The sequence below is a fragment of the Aythya ferina genome, assembly GCF_964211825.1.
Source record: "Aythya ferina genome assembly, chromosome: Z".
Classification (NCBI taxonomy): Eukaryota; Metazoa; Chordata; class Aves; order Anseriformes; family Anatidae; genus Aythya; species Aythya ferina.
Window position 1 is genome coordinate 18137551 of NC_140299.1, and position 19474 is coordinate 18157024.

General features: G+C 34.5%; 1 protein-coding gene across 7 annotated transcripts in view; it reads right to left on the reverse strand.

The window, feature by feature from the left end:
• ARL15 (ARF like GTPase 15) overlaps positions 1-19474 on the reverse strand; it is a 219082-nt gene that overhangs the window by 116295 nt on the left and 83313 nt on the right. For all 7 annotated transcript variants that reach the window (XM_084503120.1, XM_084503124.1, XM_084503123.1 and 4 more), the window contains one exon: positions 14452-14660. In XM_084503120.1, the coding sequence (XP_084359246.1) occupies positions 14452-14660 (209 nt within the window). The remainder of the gene's footprint in view (positions 1-14451; positions 14661-19474) is intronic.

Genomic DNA, 19474 nt, shown 5'->3' on the forward strand with positions numbered 1-19474 from the left:
GGTTGCATCCTGTCCATGATGTGGATTGAATCATAATGTTACACCATTAGGGGTTTTATAGCAGGTAACTTACAGGAATGGTATCTTAACCTGAAGCAGAGCATAAAGTTTTGCTGCAGGTTATATACCACAACATACAGATAAACAGTAAAATCTTTTAAGTTGCAGTTTAGTACCTATATAAAAAGTTAAATATCCCTATCTTAAAAGAAATGTTTTATTAAAAAGGCAATTATGAAGTGGAAGTATAATTTTCCGAATGCCTGTTTTGGCAGTAACCCTCCATTTTTGAAGAAGTCTCCTGAACAAACCACCAACATTACCATCACAAAAGTTTTTAATCTTTATTTTTTTCATAAAATAGATAGAAAGTTTATGTAAAAACAACTTACATAGCAGCAAATTTTTTGTATTTTTTTTTGTTTGTTTGTTTTATTGCTGGTGGTGTTGGATTTAATTTGGTTGGTTGGTTTTAAACAGAACGTCCAGAAACCAAGGTGCAAAATCTACTCACGATTTCAAGGCAGCCAACAAGAACAAGAGAAAATTTATCACGTTCTTCAAATGGTTAAGTAACACTTGCCCTTTCACTGCCTGTGATTGGCAGGGTCTTGGTTGACTTATTTATAGGCCAATTTTGAAATACTGTTCCAATGTCTTGCTTCCTAAACAAACACCTTCAAAAATTAATCCAATGAGATGGCATTAGTCTCTACTCACTGACCAAACACTTTGTAATAAGCAGATTGGCAGAGATGACTTAATTCAGACACACTGAGTAACTGAATAATTAAATCAAACAGAAGAGCCAATAAAGAGTGCATACACACTGCACAGACAATGTTATTTAGGCAATGGATAAAGTCGATGGAAAGAGAATAGTTCTAAAGCTTTAGTGTATTTTGATTCAGCATTCTGATTTATTTAGCATTTTCCCATCATTTTATGCCCTAATAAGTTTCCATTGACTAACATGACCTAAAGCTACAGGAAGAGCTAGTCAAGTGCAGAGTTTCTTAGACTGCATCTATACCAAGTTGCTGCAACTAAACATATGCTAAAATAATCTGTAAAATGAAAATGTACCTGCATGAAATTCTTCCAGTCTAGTTTGCAGAAATCCCTAAGCACCTTTAGACACTACACTGCTTGGAAATTAATTATTTCAATATCAAAATTCTCATCTTAAGCAAATTTTACAATGTGGTAAAAACAGGACCGACATTGAGAAAGTCACTGTGAAATGCAGCACTGTAGATAAAAAAAATGTATTTTGTTTCCCACATTCGACTTCAGTTTATAAGGATGTGAAAGTACACCATATGTTCACTGCCAACAAAAAAAAGGAGTAAGATAAACTAAAATAATCTGGCACCATGTATTAATCCAATGCAAGTAAAAAAAAAACAAAAAAAAACTAGTGTTCAGCATGATTAGCCTGACATCCTATTGTTTTCTGTTACTTTTAAACAAGACACCTCCTTAACATCAAAATCATTCAAATGATCCCGGGGAGCACAGTTCCTAAAGTCAAATAATAAAAAATCTCTTAATTTTTGGTCAAACATAAAATTTTGTATATTTACTAGCTGTTATAAGATTCAACAAGATCAAGACAACAAAAACCGTCCCTGCAGAACAACCTAAAAGTTAACACAGTTGTATGCCAATTGTGGAAAACTGATTTTTGACAGCCAGCAGGAGTAAGAATCAATTAGCGAAACTTCTGGTAGCAGACAGAAAAAAAAGTACCTCACCACTAAGACCACCCATTTGTTTTATTATCCACTGCTTCAATGCACAATGATAATGTAACTAAAAGGTTGAATTTTGATTTTTACTAAAGCCAGACAGATTAGAAAACGAAATAACAAGAGTTTGCTATGAGTTAAAGACTGTCAATAGAACAGTGTGAAAGGACATTCTGCCTGATAGCTGTACCCTTCAAATCACAGAGATTCAAGCCATTGCCAATTAGCAATAAGGAAATGAAACAAAAGGGAAAATATAAATTCAGAAATATATAGTTCCAACTTTTTATTTTTGAAATTGCAAAGCAGCTACAAAAGATTTGCAAATATTAGCTAAAGAAGATGAAAGATATTAGCCTGTCTTAATGTCTTTAAGACAGGCTGTCAAGTCCAATTCAAGTGTCGAAAAGCTCCATTTACATACTAGGAGAAACAATTCTTCAGAACATAAAGACAATAGGTTCTTTTGGTCCCTGCAGTATTAAACATAAATTAAAGATAAAATTATATTCACTTGGTCACCAATGGCATGAAGATTAGTGTTCAATGTTCACTCTAAGAGAAACAATAAATGACAGAAGAAAAAGAATCTTAATGTGCTGCAGAAGACTAGAAATCTACATTCCTGGGCAACTGGTGCTAGATTTATTATTTTTTAAAATATGTCTGTGTACGTATATAAACAATAAATACAAATAAAAATTATATATTATGCAAACACACGCATACATACTCTCCACAGATCTCAAAATAAGCAGCACGGGCACATAATTAAGGGGTCCCCAGGGCTCATAAAGAAAGTGCAACGACCTTGTTAGTGTTTGGCCTTTCTTTGGCACCCAGTTTCATTGTAAAACAGTCAACCATGAAAGTACTTTAAAAAGCTGGTTTTCTTTTAATATTTACAGCATGAGTACGTAAGGTACCTTATAATGTTTAAAAGAAACTGGTACTCCTGTATATCTTCCTGGCAAATTCATCATGAACCACAAACTTTCTAATTTACAGCTTTCAGAAATCTGAATGCTTTAGAATACTGGGATTTTCAACTTTGCAATTTAATGACAACCCTGCCTTTGGCCTTTCCTGACCTGTTGTGAAGTAAATCAGGCACACTAATGTGGGCTAACAAGTCTTTTTCACACTGTTCGATCACCCTGCATCTTTTTTCTCCGCAGACAACGCCTCTCTCCCACTCTCTGTCTAGCCATCCTCCCTCAAAGCAAACAAAATGGTCACTGTAACCCTGCATTACTGCTCATTAGATCACAGGTTAGTCAAGTGGAACTGCCCGAGGTTCCCAAAGGAGAGCTATACTTCAAAAATCTGTCCATGTCAAATGAAGAAAAAACCCCTGAGCGTGGGGTCACCCAGATCAATGATCAAAAGAGACTGAGAATAGTGGAGGGGAAAAAAGGAAAAAAAAAAAAAAAAAAAAAAAAAAAGCCCCTTTTTTTTTTGTTAAAAACAGCCTTCCGTATAATAAATCAGAATACAAAGATACTAAGCTTTTTCTCTCCCTTAACAACACTCTATTTTCACTTTAAAATGGAATACCTTGATTTTCTAAAGATTTTCTAAAAATAAGATTATTTTTAAGTATTACGACTGAGATTTTAATAAAACTCAAAATTACCTTAACAAAACTAACAAGAGAAATTATAATGGAAAATATTAAGGATTTTCTCATCATTATATATTTAATTATTCAAAAATGTAATTTAAATCGATTTAAACTCAACTATGATTTTAACTTTAACAGCTGATACATTCTGAAATTCATGAAAAATGATATAGGTGGTACATTAGCAGAAAAAGTAGTCAATCAGAATTACACAGTTACATTACATTAATAATTACATTACAATGATTCTATCACATGACGGACGTACAGCCACACCAAATACTTGAAGAATGTGCAGCACCATTTCTACACTCAGTTCCTCTTTAAAGAACACACAGCAATTCAGTAAGGACTACTAAGAAAACCACCATAAAGTAACAAACAAAGAAAATAATCTTACAATGAAATAACAACAACTTCATCTGTAACTAATGAATCAGTATATACAAAACAGATAAAATTACTCAAAGACTATTGGCTGTATAATAAAGTTCTGTGCACACACATTTTTGAAAACAACATTGGATAGTCTTTACTTACCCACAAATGAATGAAAAACAAACCAAGAAGAATCTAAACAGCGCATTTAAAAATCACAGATAATTGTGCTTAATCAAAATGAATGATGTATTTTCATAAATTACACACATACGTTGTGCCATGAATGAAGACAGTGCTGCAGCTAAAGGGATCACAATGTTTCCTGCAATATTGGTGACAGAACATCTTTTTGTTTACAGCTCTGAAGAGCTTTAGTTTTCTGTCCTAAAGTGTAACTAAAATTTCACTCTTTCTTTATCCTCTGCTGCAAGTAAAAGCATTATTAGGATAGAGGCATGGAAGTATCTAATTTGGAATACAATCTATGTCAGCATTTTTTTTAGTTACTGTATGGTCTGCTCCAAAGGTCTTGCAGCAAAGCAATAGGGAGGCAAAGGAAATACAAATCCTATAAATATTTGAACGTCTCATAGAATGTCAATAAAAATGTATTAGCCTTTATTACCTAGCCATTATTACCACAATAACAAAACAAAAAAAAACGACAATACCAATGGCATGATAATACATTATGAACAAGTCTTGGAAAAAGATTAGAGAACAAGGTTGCATTGACAGAGACAAATGGGACAACTTAATTTTAAGTAAATATAATGTAACTGTAGCAAGTATTTAATAATATATGCAGTAATCCCAATTATCCTCCTCTTTACATACATGTGTATGAGTCTTGATCAGAAAAGCTCATCAACTAATGCAATTTTTTTTTGTTTTATTTTTAAGTTTCCTAGATGCCTTACAGTGCATATTGAATAAGGAACTTCAGCCTGCATTAACTTTAAAAAGGCGTATGTGCATGTACATTGAGGTCTTATTTTTAAGACAGTATTTCTGACCCTTGCAACTCTGTATGTGAGCAGATTTTCAAGAACCAAAGACAACAGAAAACACTGTAAAAGTAAAGATGTTGAGAAATTGTGTGCGTGCATTGTCATTATGTATTCTGTGCAGTGTTCATATTCTGTTTTTCTAACCAGCACGTGGGGGACGGACAATTTCAAGGATTACCTGAGTAAATCTAAATACTACATTAATAAGTTTTCAAGAAAAAATAATTTCATCATGTATTTTAATGTTTTCTAGTTTATTCTTCACTAATAAATGAAGAATAAGATTCTAGTAAGAACCTTCACTAATAAGTCTTTCCTATACTAACTCAAAATTTTGAGCTGTACAGATTCCAGTGGAACAAGTTACAGTTTCATGTCAGACTGCTGCAGATTATCTAAACTATTTTGAGAAAACATTTATGATTATAAAAATTCCAGCATGACTAATGATATGATGTAGTATTGACAAATCATCATTAGAATAATGTCATTACATTCAAAACTCTGCTTCTAGTCTTATGAAGAATATTGGTCCCAGATGCTAGAGAGTGGATAGTTCATCTTTCTTCCCATGTATGTCTGCTGAGTCACCAGAAGAAAGGGATGAGAACAGGTCCACTGTTTGATTCAAATGTCATTGTATGTTGGACGGATTCTGAAGAAATGATGGACACTGTTCTCAATATACATCCCTGTAGAAGAATGCCTCCAGGGAAAACCAAAAACACCACAGTATTCCGTTCTCAGCCTCCCTGACCTGTCACCTCATCACTTTTGAACCTGCTGAACTCCCTTCCATTCTTCCTTTCTGTTTCATCCCCAGCTGCTCTCTACTCATCCCTTTTGCTTTACTGCCAACAAAGTTTATGGGAATGGATGAGAGGGAGGTCCACAAAGTTTGACAGTGGTCTCCCTTTCTATGCCTCCTGCAATCCCTTCTCTCTGGATTATTTCATTTTCAAAAGCCACAATATCCTGTCTGACATGCAAGCTCATAAACTGGCAACAAATCTTTGATTTTGGCTTAACTCATACCCACTGAACATCCCAGATTTTCTTCCACAAGCACAATGGCCTGAAGACAACCCAGGAAGAGAAATTAAAAAAAAAAAAAAAAAAAAAAAAAGAAAAAGAATTCAGCAACATTAAGGAATAGGAAAGGATCTAATCACAGAATCACAGAATCACAGAATTTCTAGGTTGGAAGAGACCTCAAGATCATTGAGTCCAACCTCTGACCTAACGCTAACAGTCCCCACTAAACCATATCCCTAAGCTCTACATCTAAACATCTTTTGAAGACTTCCAGGGATGGTGACTCCACCACTTCCCTGGGCAGCCTGTTCCAATGCCTCACAACCCTTTCAGTGAAGAAGTTCTTCCTAACATCTAACCTAAAACTCCCCTGGCTCAACTTAAGCCCATTCCCCCTCGTCCTGTCACCAGGCACGTGGGAGAACAAACCAACCCCCACCTCAAATCTCGCTTTATAATAATGTGTCATTCTTTCTTGGTCCTTGACAACTGCAGTGTTGTCCCAGTCATATGCATCCGGAATGCTGATACAAAATGATCCTTTCCTCACCCTGTCATTTGGAACATGCCATTGCTTTGCAATATCTCAAACATATGCTACTATCTCCACTTCCAGAGATGCATGGTTCTTTCCCTCTCAATCATAGGACTTTTATGCTTGCCCACTTAATGCACATCAACTCTGATGGGCCAATGGTGCATCAATTTTCAGTTCTTCTTTCCCTTACAGTACATACTACTTATTTGCAGGAGTAACTCCCATCAAGCATCTTGAGGAATGCTGAGTGTTCAGAGGGACCAAAAGAATTCCATACTCAACCTCCTTCCTGTTCTGGAATGACCAATAAAGATGCTCATATCGTGATCTTCCATGAAGAGTAAGCATCTAATTTCCATGGAATGCAAAATGACCAGAAATTCATTTCATACACTGTGTACATATTCAAATAAAACAATTATTATCTGATCCCAAGCAAACTTTTTTAAAATTTTTCTTTTACACTGAGTACCAAATATAAATGATACAGAAAATAGTTTAACTATGCAGTAAATAAAAGATACATGATATATTTTATTGCCAAATATATTTTAGTATTAAAGATATTCTATTACTTTTACTATTACACTTATATTATATATATATACCTACACTTATATATATACTAAAGATATTCTATTACTTTTACTATATACACTTACTATTACTTATACTATTACACTTAAAAAAACAAACCAAACCAACAAACACTAAAGGAGGAAGGGTATGTCTTCATCTTTTAAGCAGCAGAAGCTTATATTGTTGTGCTTAAGAATGAATTCTACTAAAAATAAGAATGTCTGAAAGGGAAACACATCCTAAATCACTTGCACAATTGCAGAGCTATCACAAACTTGATCCAGTTTATTATTAAATACTTTTCCATTTTTTTCATCTGATCAGGAAACTTTCTTTTTTCCTTTTTTTTTTTTTTTTTTTTTTTATAAAACATGTAGAGTTCTATTTAGAGAGCAGTTACACAGCCACTAGTAAGTTCCATTTGAAGTACTTATTTATTCTGAAGGAAATACAACTTCTCTTGCTCATACAAGATGTCTCAAACAGTAATTAAATTTCTGAGCACTCAGGAATTCCTCTGAAGAGCAGTTTCACAGACTTAGAGGCCCAAAAGGATCATTATGATCATGTAGTCAGATTTGTATCCAACGGGCCTCAGGTTTTCATTTAATAATTCTCAACTATATCTCAGCAACTTTTGACCAAACAAAAAAGGTTTCAGACAGAACTCCAAGAAGCTGTGCTTTTCTCAGCTCCCACAATCCTTAGTTAATGAATACCACATAAGCATTCATAAGTATACAAATACATATAAAAATCTGTATTCATCTTTTAGCAAATGTTTTTAATATGTGAAAACAGCTCAGTTCCTTGCAGATTTATCTGTCAAGGAATTTACCACTCAGAGATTTATACTTCTTTGTTAAAATAGATGTGCACATTTGTACAGTTCGGTTACTTGTAAACTATTAACCTATTATCAACAACTCCAAATTACCATCTGATCTAATGAAAATACGGTCGAGGGGAGTAGGGGAGTAGGAGGTATCTGCCATGGCCTCGTTTATTATAAAACAGTAATTGAAACAAATCCATCTAAAGAAAAGGGTGCTTACTGTTTGGATCCTTCATGTCATTCTTCACCTTTTTATAAAGGGATTTTCATACAAAGAGACCTTCTGGGTAGATTTATTTATTTACAAATCCTTAAACAGCCTTTACAATTCCTTTTCAGCTCATCTTAATTTTTTCTTTGCTCACCATTATTTCCTACCATGCTAGAGATTCAAAGTGATGAGAAAAAATACAGGTTCTTCCAGATTTGCAATTTCTTATTTTAATTTCTTTAAAAGGTTACTTGCATTTTGCAGCAGTAAATATTTACTACCTAACTTGCTATTAGTAATTATTTTAACAATGCAATGATTAAAGAATGCTCTACCTCCTAAATATTTACATTGGACACAGACTTGCAACCCTATAAACCTGTTTTGTTGTTCACATCCAACTAGGGCATGGATCTACTTACTGATTATTTTATACTGATCTTTATATTCCTGTATGATATTTTGTTTATATTACTTTATTTTAGGATCTTTTTATACGTAAGTGCTCTAAGTGTTCTGAAGAAATTATTTTATCAGAAAGGGAGATTTCCTATGAGATGTGTAAATAGGGATTTTTCAGCATTGTTCTAAGCATGGCAAAATTAGTATTTCCTAAACATCAGTTTATAAATGTTGTCCTCTCCTGGAAATGTATTCATAACTGAAGCCTGACAAATAACTCCACAGTTCCTGCAGAGGCCACAGTTTTGAAAGAAACAGCCAATACTTAAAATAGCAGAATCCAGCTCCAAAACAATCTTCAAATATCAGGGGATACACCTTGGACGAGAAGTATTTGCTGTGAAGGGATTGCAAATATTAAGGTCATTTAGGTCACTATGATCTCAAAACAGGGTAGGAATCCATATTTTGGCTATTTGCTGCAGTAATTTGAAGATAAATTATTTTGCAAATAGTTTTTTGAGGAACTAAAAATCTGCCCGCAATTTAACTTTGCTATAGATGTCGTCCTGGTCAAAGTACACAGATTTGCAACAGCTGGTCTTTAAGAATTCGGGTAGGTGAACTAATTTGCAAGGTTTGAGCAGGGCAAGAATGGGACTGAGTGCAGCCAGTACTTCCATTTTTGCTCCTGGCTTCAGGCAGTTTTTTTGTTTGTTTATTTTTATTTTATTATTATTATGTTCTGCTTCTGGAGGCACTATCTTTTCAAAGCTGTTAGCTGAGATACTGAACTCTCTCTGAAGCTTAACCTACTATCAACTTATCAATGCCATTTTTCAGATTGTTAGTAGTGACATCTATAATAATATTCACACAGTAAATTGAAAGGTTTTCCAAAAAGCAGCTATTTTAACCTAACTAACAGAAAATACAAGACAAACTATGGCAAAATAGCACGAGAACACTGATCTACCTTACACACAATAAGGAGGAGTAATTTAAATCCTGGAATTAAGAATGTCATATGCAGCCAGCTTGGACTACAAAGCATCAGGCCCACAAAGAACAGTTTCCATAGCTCTCCAGATCCCCTGCACAGCCCCTGATAAACCTGCAACATTGTACTGCAACAATTTAGTTTCAAGAAACTTAAGGCATCAAGACAACATTGTTTATCTACACAAATAATTCCAGACATAAACAAGAGAGGAAAAGCTTGCAGTGTAACAGTCCCTACATCACTGTTGTGGTTCACTTAGCAAGGAGAGCCACCCTTTCTGCTAGCAGAAAACCAAGCTGGACACCATCCACGACTGAAAACCCAAACACCTTAAAATAGTGTCAAATATATGAAAACACCACAATTCATGCAATCAAGGGACCAATCTTTCACATTTGATTTTGAAAATACTGTTTGTAATTCAAAGACATTTTTAATCATACTCTAATGAAGAACAAAGAAAAATGGGAAGTTTCACACACCAATGAGTACTCCAACTTTAAAGCAAGACCTCCTACACAAGAGAAAAAGGCATTTGTGATCAGCTCACATAATATTTTTTCACCTTTTTCCCTGACAGTATTTAGAAAGATAATAAAAAAAAAGATAACAATCTTAAAACAGACTGAGAAGACTGTCTGCTAGACTCATTGCATATTAAATGTGCTGGTATTTCTAAAAAAAAAAAAAAAAAAAAAAAAAAAAAAAAATGACTTGCACTTTTGGATAAGTAGAAGAAAACAACAAAAATTAAATTCTATGGATGTCTTCACATGTGATCTTGCAAACAGCCTTATATCTTCAAACAAACAAACAAACCAAAAAAAAAAAACCCACACCACAAAACCAAAAACCAGAAACTCTCCAAAATCAATATTCCACCACACAAATATGTATCTTCACTACTGAACTGGCAAAGCTTTATGGGCCGATTCAGTTTCTGCTTTCATCAGTCTGATGTGGCTTCTACAAATCCTCAGCACATTCAGATTAAGTGTTTGCCTATTCCTGAAGCACAATGGCCGTGAACAGCTTCCAACTCATCCTACCTGTCACTACTAAATATTTTTGTGACTTTGGTAAGTGACTCACAGTTTGCATACTGGTTCAAATTATAGGAGAAATGTACTAAAAAATCCAGCTTCCAGTATTAGCACACAAACCAACGCAGATTCCAAAATAAAAATCAACAAGTGAAAAGGTTCACTTGCAAAGCAATTTACAATGCTCTTAACACCAAAAACTTGCTGTTATATTTTAAGCCTTTAAAGAAATTTGACTAATCAAAACCACTCATCTATAATCAAAAGCGACTTTTGATGGAACACCAGAAATACACTCCATAAGAAAAATATCTATCTATATATTATGCTTTTTTAATTATATGCATATATATAATTTATTTAATTTTATGCATTTATATAATATACATATATGTAATTAGGTACGCTGTTCTAGAATTGCATCCAGTATTTTGGAAACGGTGGCCAAACTGCTATGCCACTCTCACACAATCTTCCCCATCTGTTGAGTAACTAATTTTTTGTTTTGCTTGCAACTCTAAATTTTTTAATACAGGAGGGTTCCAAAACAGCAGTAAGAACTGACTTCCACAGGAGTTATTGTTCATTACTGTAATTTTAATCTAAAATAAAGTTATTTTGCAATATACCTATTAACTTAAATATTATTGCCTGAGTTCTATGCTCCAGTTAATGCACTTAGCAGCTATTTAAAATCATTTATGTATGCACTAGTGCTACAACAAAATCAAAACAACTTACAAATATCTTTAATACAGGAAGATGGAATAAATACCACACAAGCTGACGTAACAGAATTTAGAGGCATATCTTCATTCACAGCTTCTAGAATGAAATGTCATATGTACTTTTTTTGGTTTACCATCCTTCTAGTTGGAAGTGTCCCTGCCCTTGGCAGGAGACTGAAACTAGATGATCTTTAAGGTTCCTTCCAACCCAAAACATCCTGTCATTCTACGATTTAAAAAATAAAAAATAAAGGAAAACCAACCAGCAACTGAATACAGGAAGATAACATCACATTTCTGATCAGTATTTCAGTTTAGTTTCTCCTATAAGTTTTCCTGGTCACTTCTGTAACATGAAGTATATTCTTCAATCATGCCTGAAAATGTTCAATTACATTTTATGATTAAACAAACTGACTGGATATTCTTCCAAAAAGTTATTGTAATTTTGAATTGAGCTATTCATGATATTGTTTAATACTTAGTATATACTAAGTATATAGCTTCTACGATATTGTTTTAAACTATGCAATGCATAGAAAAAAAGACATAAAATATAAAATTCTGAAAAGCTAAAGCAACTGCACTTCCCAACAATAAATATAACTAACATCTGTTGCAGAAAGTGCTTGGCAGTTGTACAGTTTTGTGAAGGATTTTTGTTGTAGATAAATATTTTTCTACAATTCCTATTACACACCACTCCACTCAGACATTTTCTTTAATTATACTCCAAGGGGTCCTATCATATCCATTAAAGAAAGGCAATTTGTTGTCTAAAAGAATGCATACATAATTTTAAATTTCAACTGTGATTCATTTATCTTATGACACACAAAAAAGCATGAAAATACCTAAACTTAATGCAGTTCGGAATAAAAAAAAAAAAAAGAGTCTAATAAAACTGACAGTGCTTAACAGATTTTCTTTATTAAATTTTTAAAAATTCTCTTTTAGGAATAAGAAATGGTGATATGATGTGTCAGCATTTTCCTTTCATGTCAGACCTCACTAATGAGGACAAAAGCCCAGCAAAACCTCTAAGAAAGCAAGAAATTTCTATTTCAACATTTGCAAATTGAGTAAGACTCCCACTTTGCATTCACAGCAAGCACGTGACATCATTTTTTCAGGGACAAAATACCAGGAATAACTTTGTGACAGCCTCTTCAGTTCAGAATACCTTTTTTTTCCCCACTATTCTTAAGTAAAAAATTCACAGACATACACCTGATGATACCGGATTGTTTTTTTTTTTCCTGAAGATATGCATTAGCTGTGTGCATTTAACAAAAATATTGTATTCAGCATTTCATACAAACTCAAAGTAGCAATCAAGACCTGTTTGCTATAAGTATAAACCAAGATTTTTTACAAGCATTCAGTAGAAGTGTATTTAAATACTGCTGAAAGCGTATAAAGATCTGTTACTCCACTGATATCAAACAACTGGTAATGTTGTAGAGGGAGAAGGAGAGAAAGAGGGTACTGTCAATAAAGAGAAGAAACATTACCTCTAAATACACAAAGGATATGGTATATCAGAAGTCTACCTAAAGGGGCTCAACTGCAAAATTAAGAGTTACATCTATAACTTGCCATAGCATACAGCACACGGCACAAAGACATCGTTCCTCTCCCATATTCACTTTTCATATGAAACCAGAGATTTCTTAAACAAGATTTATAACCAAACTTTCAATTAACATTAAACCCAATAGGGCCATTTCAAAAAGAAAAAACAATAAATGCTTGAAAATAGTTAAATCGTTAAAAAAAATCCATTGATGGAAAGTAATCTGTACTACTCTACGAAAAATAGTAAAATCGAAATAACTTAGGCATATTTAAAGAACTAAATGAAAGCAGTCTTGTATTAGGATAATGTCATTTTTCAAGTGAGAGGCTGAGGAATATATGGTTTGTTTCTACCTTGCACAATAAACTAGAATAAATTAATAGCTTGATATATTAAAATCCACATTACATTTCCTCTAAATATTCATTACTTCTTCCAACATCCACAAGATGACAAGACCTAGAATTGTAGATTCAATCTCTGCATCATTTCAGCTTATGTTTTTATGCAACTTAAAGTCCAAATCCTTTTTTTTTTTTCTCTCTTTTAAACACAGAATCTTGGAGGAAAGGATCAACGATTTAATACAGATTTTTACATTTTAATTTACACAATTTTCACTTACTTTCTTCTTCTCTTATTAAAAACATCGTTATTTACGTTTCTGCTACTTAACACATAATAAACTTAACTATATTGTCTCTTTTGGCAAAGAAAGCATAAAGCAGCAGAGAAAGTACATGCAAATATACTGCACAAATAGCAGTTATCCTACAGATGATTAAGTTTTGCATCAAATCAAATATGCATTTTTCAGAAGTATATTTTAGACAAAGATGTACACATAAGAAAAGATGAATTTCAAATACTGATTAGCAACACAAGAAAGTGTTGAAACAGTTTTGACTCTGATGTATGAAAAACACCACTCACAGAACAAACAAGATTTCACATACAATCTTTAATATGAAGAGTTCTTTAAATGACATAGTTATGAACAGAATGAAACAACAGGATCTTAATTTCTTCCTACAACTTCAGAAGAAGAGCTTTTCAAGAAGAGTAAGTAACTTTCAGCATTTCCTCAATTTCATTAGAATGTGTGAAAGAACAATTTTTCAGAAACTTAAGAACAAAAGGTACACCAAAAAGAAGAATTCTGTAATTTACTATGTGATAGCTAGAAATTAGACAAAAACATTACTACTTAAAAAAAGAAAATCAGAACAGCTCAAGAACTTCACAACAGGAATTGCACCTCTGCTCTCACTTCGTTACATAAAACTTAAGAAAAAAAGCTTTTACGTAAAGGCTACCCATGGCTACAAACAGTCTATTGCTTTAAGCTGTTGCATAGAATAGAGTAATGGGATCCTAGAAGATTAAACTAACAGGGAAAAAAAAAAAAGCAAAACAACAACAAAAAACACTGTCCCAGCAGCTTTTGATAAGAGTAGTTAAAACGTCTTTTCTCCCTTCAGCGAAATACAGCGAAAAAGCTGAACTGTGTTTGTATCCAAGTATTACTTGTTTGTTTTCCAGAACAACTGAGCCTGTATAGAGTGCATTGGACTAAATTCTTAGGGGCAGGGGCTGTTCTTGGTCTGTGTATTTACAATGAAGGCTAACTGAGGCCAGACCGTAACTAGGATGTCTGGGTAATAAGTAATAATGGGTCAGTGGTGTGCAGACAGTAAATACAAACAGGCAAGATGCTGCCACGTTCACATACCTCTTGTACGGAGCGAGCTGCTGGCTTGTCTTGATGATTGGCCAGTATTAAAAACGGCAAAGTACATAACTGTGGGTGCTGGAGAGCTGAATGCAGTTCATTCCTAGCAGTTTCTAGGTCATCTTCAGAGGAGGCACTGTCTAATACAAATATTACCCCTTGGGATCCTTGGTAGTAACGACTCCAGTATTTCCTGATATTGTCAGCCCCTTTCAAGACAATAATAAGAGCTAATTAAAATAAATACAATTAAACAGTCTTAACACTTATAAGCAAAAATAACCCTTCTACTTAGAACAATCAAAGCAATCTACTAAATTTTCTCTCATAAATATACATTAAAAAAAGCAACCATAAATCCGGGATACATGTACACAAACATAGAAACTAACATAATTTAAATAAGGAAAGAATGTGACTCAAGGCATTGAAAGTTTCTGCTCCATAAACAATTACTGGCAGAACTACTACACTTTCAATGTTGGCTGGGCTAATCCCATACTTTCTCACTGAAATATACTGATAATAACAAGTAAACAGGACATCCGTTGCCCATTTTTCTTTTCCTTAGCCATGTAGCTTAACCTGTGGCTCCCGTCATGTCAGCTGTTCATTATTAAGTATGGTAAGGTCTTTCAGTTCACCCCCAAACCATCAAATACTTCATAATCAGTGAAAAAAGGTATTAGGAAAACCTTCTAAAGTTGCAATTACACATTTAATGAGGAAAATGGTGATACAGTAGTGAGTTGAACAGGGAATGAGGAGATAGGGTGACAATTTGCAAAGGTATTAATTTCAACTACTTTTACTATCTCAGCCACATGACAGATTCTGGAAGAACCCAACACTAGACATGTGACTGACTGTACAGGCTTATGTGCCACAGTAAATTTTAGGACACAGTTCAGTGGCACTCAGCCAACTCAACAGAAGCCAAGCAATAAGGTTATCTATAAAGCTTTTGTCTCCCCTGGAGAGCAGCATATGTTGTAACACTGAGGTAGGAAAAAAAAATTATTTGACAGCTGTCAAACTATCTAAACAACAATTTGGACATAGGCTATTCTTTGAATGTCTGAATCTGGCACTACACTCATGGGGACTACCATTAAAAAGTGAACAGCAACAGCAATACCGTAGGAGAAAACTTGACATGTCTGCAAGACAGTGATTTGAAAAAATGTGCTGATTTTTTTTTTTATATATACATACACTTTACATACAATATTCTTACTTTGAGATAGGGAAAAGTGAGTTTTAACGTAGACATGCATACCAAGTTCTGATAATAAGAAAGCTCCGTTTTTCGATGGAACAGAACACCTGACTACAAAGTTTTTGACCAACATGTCAAAATGAGAATTTAATGTGATATAATAATAATAATATAATAATGCAATAAAATGGGAATTTAATGCAATACAATTACTATAACTTTGCTACGACACTTAAAATATTAAGTTAATTTGTGCATTGTACAACTGAAAAGAGACACTAAAAACAGGTGAAGAAATCAAAATTTAAGAAGAAATTCACACCGTTACACTTTACGCATCCATGAGTATTCAAATCTCACTCCATGGAGTTACTCCCTTCACAGTACTGATGACAATGGAACCTGAAGCACTCAGTCTGTCTTGCACCCAGCACAATCTAGATGGCTAATGAACTTTGTGAATTCACACTTTTTCCTATAGAGAATACTGGATTCAAATCTGAACGCTGTTTTTCTGCAAAAGACCTAAAGGATTGGTTACTTGACAGTCATAGGATTTAGTCAAGACCTTGCTTAATTTCTTTACTAATTTAACCAGTCTCGTGAAGTAATAATGCACGAATAGGACATGTATTTCTTTCATTTTATTGTCAAGTTCAGAAGATCAACATTACTTACACAGGAGAGGGATTGCATTGGAAGTTAATTGTATGTTTCCTTACCACTGTAATATTTATCAATTGTATTTGTAGAGAAATGAAAGAATTTCATAGCACCTATTATATACACCAGTCCTTCCAAATAACTCACTGTATCAGAACCAAGGAGAACTAGCAGACACAGGAGTTTTCAGCCTGAGAGACTCTACTTAACACAGCAATGCACAGCAGTGTCAGCCACAGCCATGAGTATTACATTACTTAAAAAAATAAATAAATGATCATTTTCAGTGAACTAAAAGGCCAACACCATGACCAGTTATTTGAAGATGTTTTTTGTGTTTTTGTTTGTTTGTTTGTTTTTTGTTGTCCTAGTAATATAACAACTCTCACCTACCCTAAGATTCAGCCAGCTTCTTTTCTACCACATGTTGCTGCCAAACCCGGAGTTTTATCTTAATAAGAATACTGACTATTTCTAAGGAAATAAACCTCTGTGCTTCATTCATGGCAGTATGATGCTACCTTTATTTCTCTCCTTTTCAGTGCTTGTAAGAGAACAGAACATAGCATCACAGAAGAACTTTACTGAAAAGCACTTGAAGGTGTCAAAATTGTTAGCTGTCAAACTTGCAGCAAGTCTGCATTGATAGCACAAATGCCACACAGCCTTTGCATCAAGATAGTCTATCTAGCCTGTGCGTGAAAGCTTACATTAAACTCAAGTTTATGAAAAACATCTCTCTCACCTCTTCTCTGCCTTCCATGCTTCCCCACTGAGAAGTCAGGCCTTCAGTATTTTCCCTATTAGCTAACACAGGTGCTGTCTCCAGCTTTGAAATTCCAGCTATGCTGATATTTAAAACTGTTAGAACAACATTTAGGTTACAAGCACTTGCACACTTTAAAAACACCATATAGACACTTATCTGTGAAGAGGCAGTTCGATCTCCTTAAGCTTCTCCTTAGGTATGTTATACTGCCATCTTAAAATAAAATGTGGAATTTAAAATAAAAATCTCCTGCTCTAGTCAGAGGAAAGGATGAAAAGAAAACACGTGCCCTACAATATACTCTAACATTTATTAAGCCTTAAGTCTAAAGCTTTAATATTCTGAAATAGGTGACACACCACAGTAAACTGGACTTTATAGATGACAATTGTTTTCAGCCTTCCTTCTCCCCCCCCTCCCTTTTTTCCCCTCTAAACACACAGAAAGTCCTCTAGAGTAAGGAAAGAATGGCTGGCAACTAGAAAAGCATCCACCAGTTTCCTCTCTACCCACTATGCCATGTCTACTCTCCATCCACCTCTGCTGAAGACTCTACAGCAGCTGGGATCACAGATGAAACAACACAACTCCTCAGACTGAAGACTGCTACCAGTGCCCAGCGTGTCTCAGATGTACCCTCATCTTAACTGGAAGTCACACCTTCAGCTACAGCACAGATAATCTGTTATGGAAAGCTCTTTATGTATCTCTCTCTCTGGCACTTGACACCAGCAGGCATATAAAGAATGCAGTAAGTCTACCACAGCTGTGTTATTTCTGTCTGTCTAGCCCTTCTGCTGACTGGCTCACAAAACTTTGAATCAGCTTTAGCCTTTCAAAGCTTTTCTGGCTAGAATCGAAAACTCAAAACCTTTTTTTTTTTTTTTTTTTTTTGGTGTGTGTGTGTGGGGAAACGAGGTAAAGGGGTGGGTGGGCATTGTTCATAAAATGTAGGTGTAGTTTATTATGATAAACTAGGATGCTATCTGTACGCCACCCATTGATTCAGCCTGAAGAAAACAGAAGATGGTTTGCTTAAAACAAACAAACAAACAAACAAAAAAGAAATATCTACTTTTCACAAAAATCCTACTCAATTAAAAACAGCCCCTACTCTGCAGAAAGTGAAACTAGAAAACGAGTGGTGGTTTTTTTTTGCTTATCCTATTGTAGATAGGCAAGCAGCGCTTACATGACTCCTATTTGCTTTGAGTTAAATGGTAAATGTCTATTCACACTGTAAAAAGCTAATTGTAGAACAATATTTTCCCAGAACAGTGGAAAGATCACTACTGCTCAATCCTTGTCTGAATTACCTCAGGACTCAACTTAACAAAGTCAGCAAACAGGTGTAAATGATCTCTTATCTATGAAATGAGGAAACTATGTGAAAGAGCTTAGGCACCATTTGAACAGAAGGCTTGTGCATGATTGATAGCAAACAGATCCATCTTTAATGCTTTCAGAAGCTGAACATCTCTGTGCAACTCACAGCTTGGACAGCTCATCAGGGTCATCTAAAAATGTCATCTGCTAAGATGTTCTGTAAACTGTTAGATGCAGATATGTCGCAGATGGCATTACATACACTCCATGGCCAGATTTTGTAGAGGTGTCAACTGCCTTTTAGTCAAATACAGTAATGAGATTTTATTGCTTTGTTTTAGTATGTCCCTGTGAGGATTACTTAGGCTGGCATTTACTTGTGGGATCAGTTTTCTGATGACTAAATAGTTGAAATTTAGCTGCTCTACCAGCCTGTGTTGTTAAAATAGCGTTCAGTCTTCCCCCCTTTCTCCACAGAAGAAAGGAAGGTGGCTTGCCCATACCTATTTAAAAATTAAATGCTAATTAACAGGTCATCATAATCTCCTTCTACTTCATCTTTTTCTTTACTATCTGACGGCTATTGCCATCTTCTCCAGGTGTTTACATTTTCCATTCAACTTGTTTTGCATGACACTATGACTACCCCTCCTACTCGCTCTCACTCTTTACTTCCAAATTAGGACAAAATACGCATGCTTTGTTTAACCAATCCTGTTTAAAAGTTATTGGTTCTCGAGCTCTCACCTACACAATTCATTCAGCTAGTTTAAGGGTGTGAATTTATTACTTTTCATGAAGCTTAAGGAGAAACAGCAGTGGGGAGGACAGTTCTCTTATCCTGGGCTTGCTCAACTGCATGGAACTTCAAGCATCCCTGATACTAAGCACTCCACTTTTGCTAACTGGTTAATATGTTTTGTCTTAAATAGAATTTAAAAGATGATTACACAACATGTTGATTATCTATGCACATGCAAAAGGCCTTTACGTAGCTTACAAAAACCTAACACAAATACGTGACAATATGTACTAAGGCACATAAA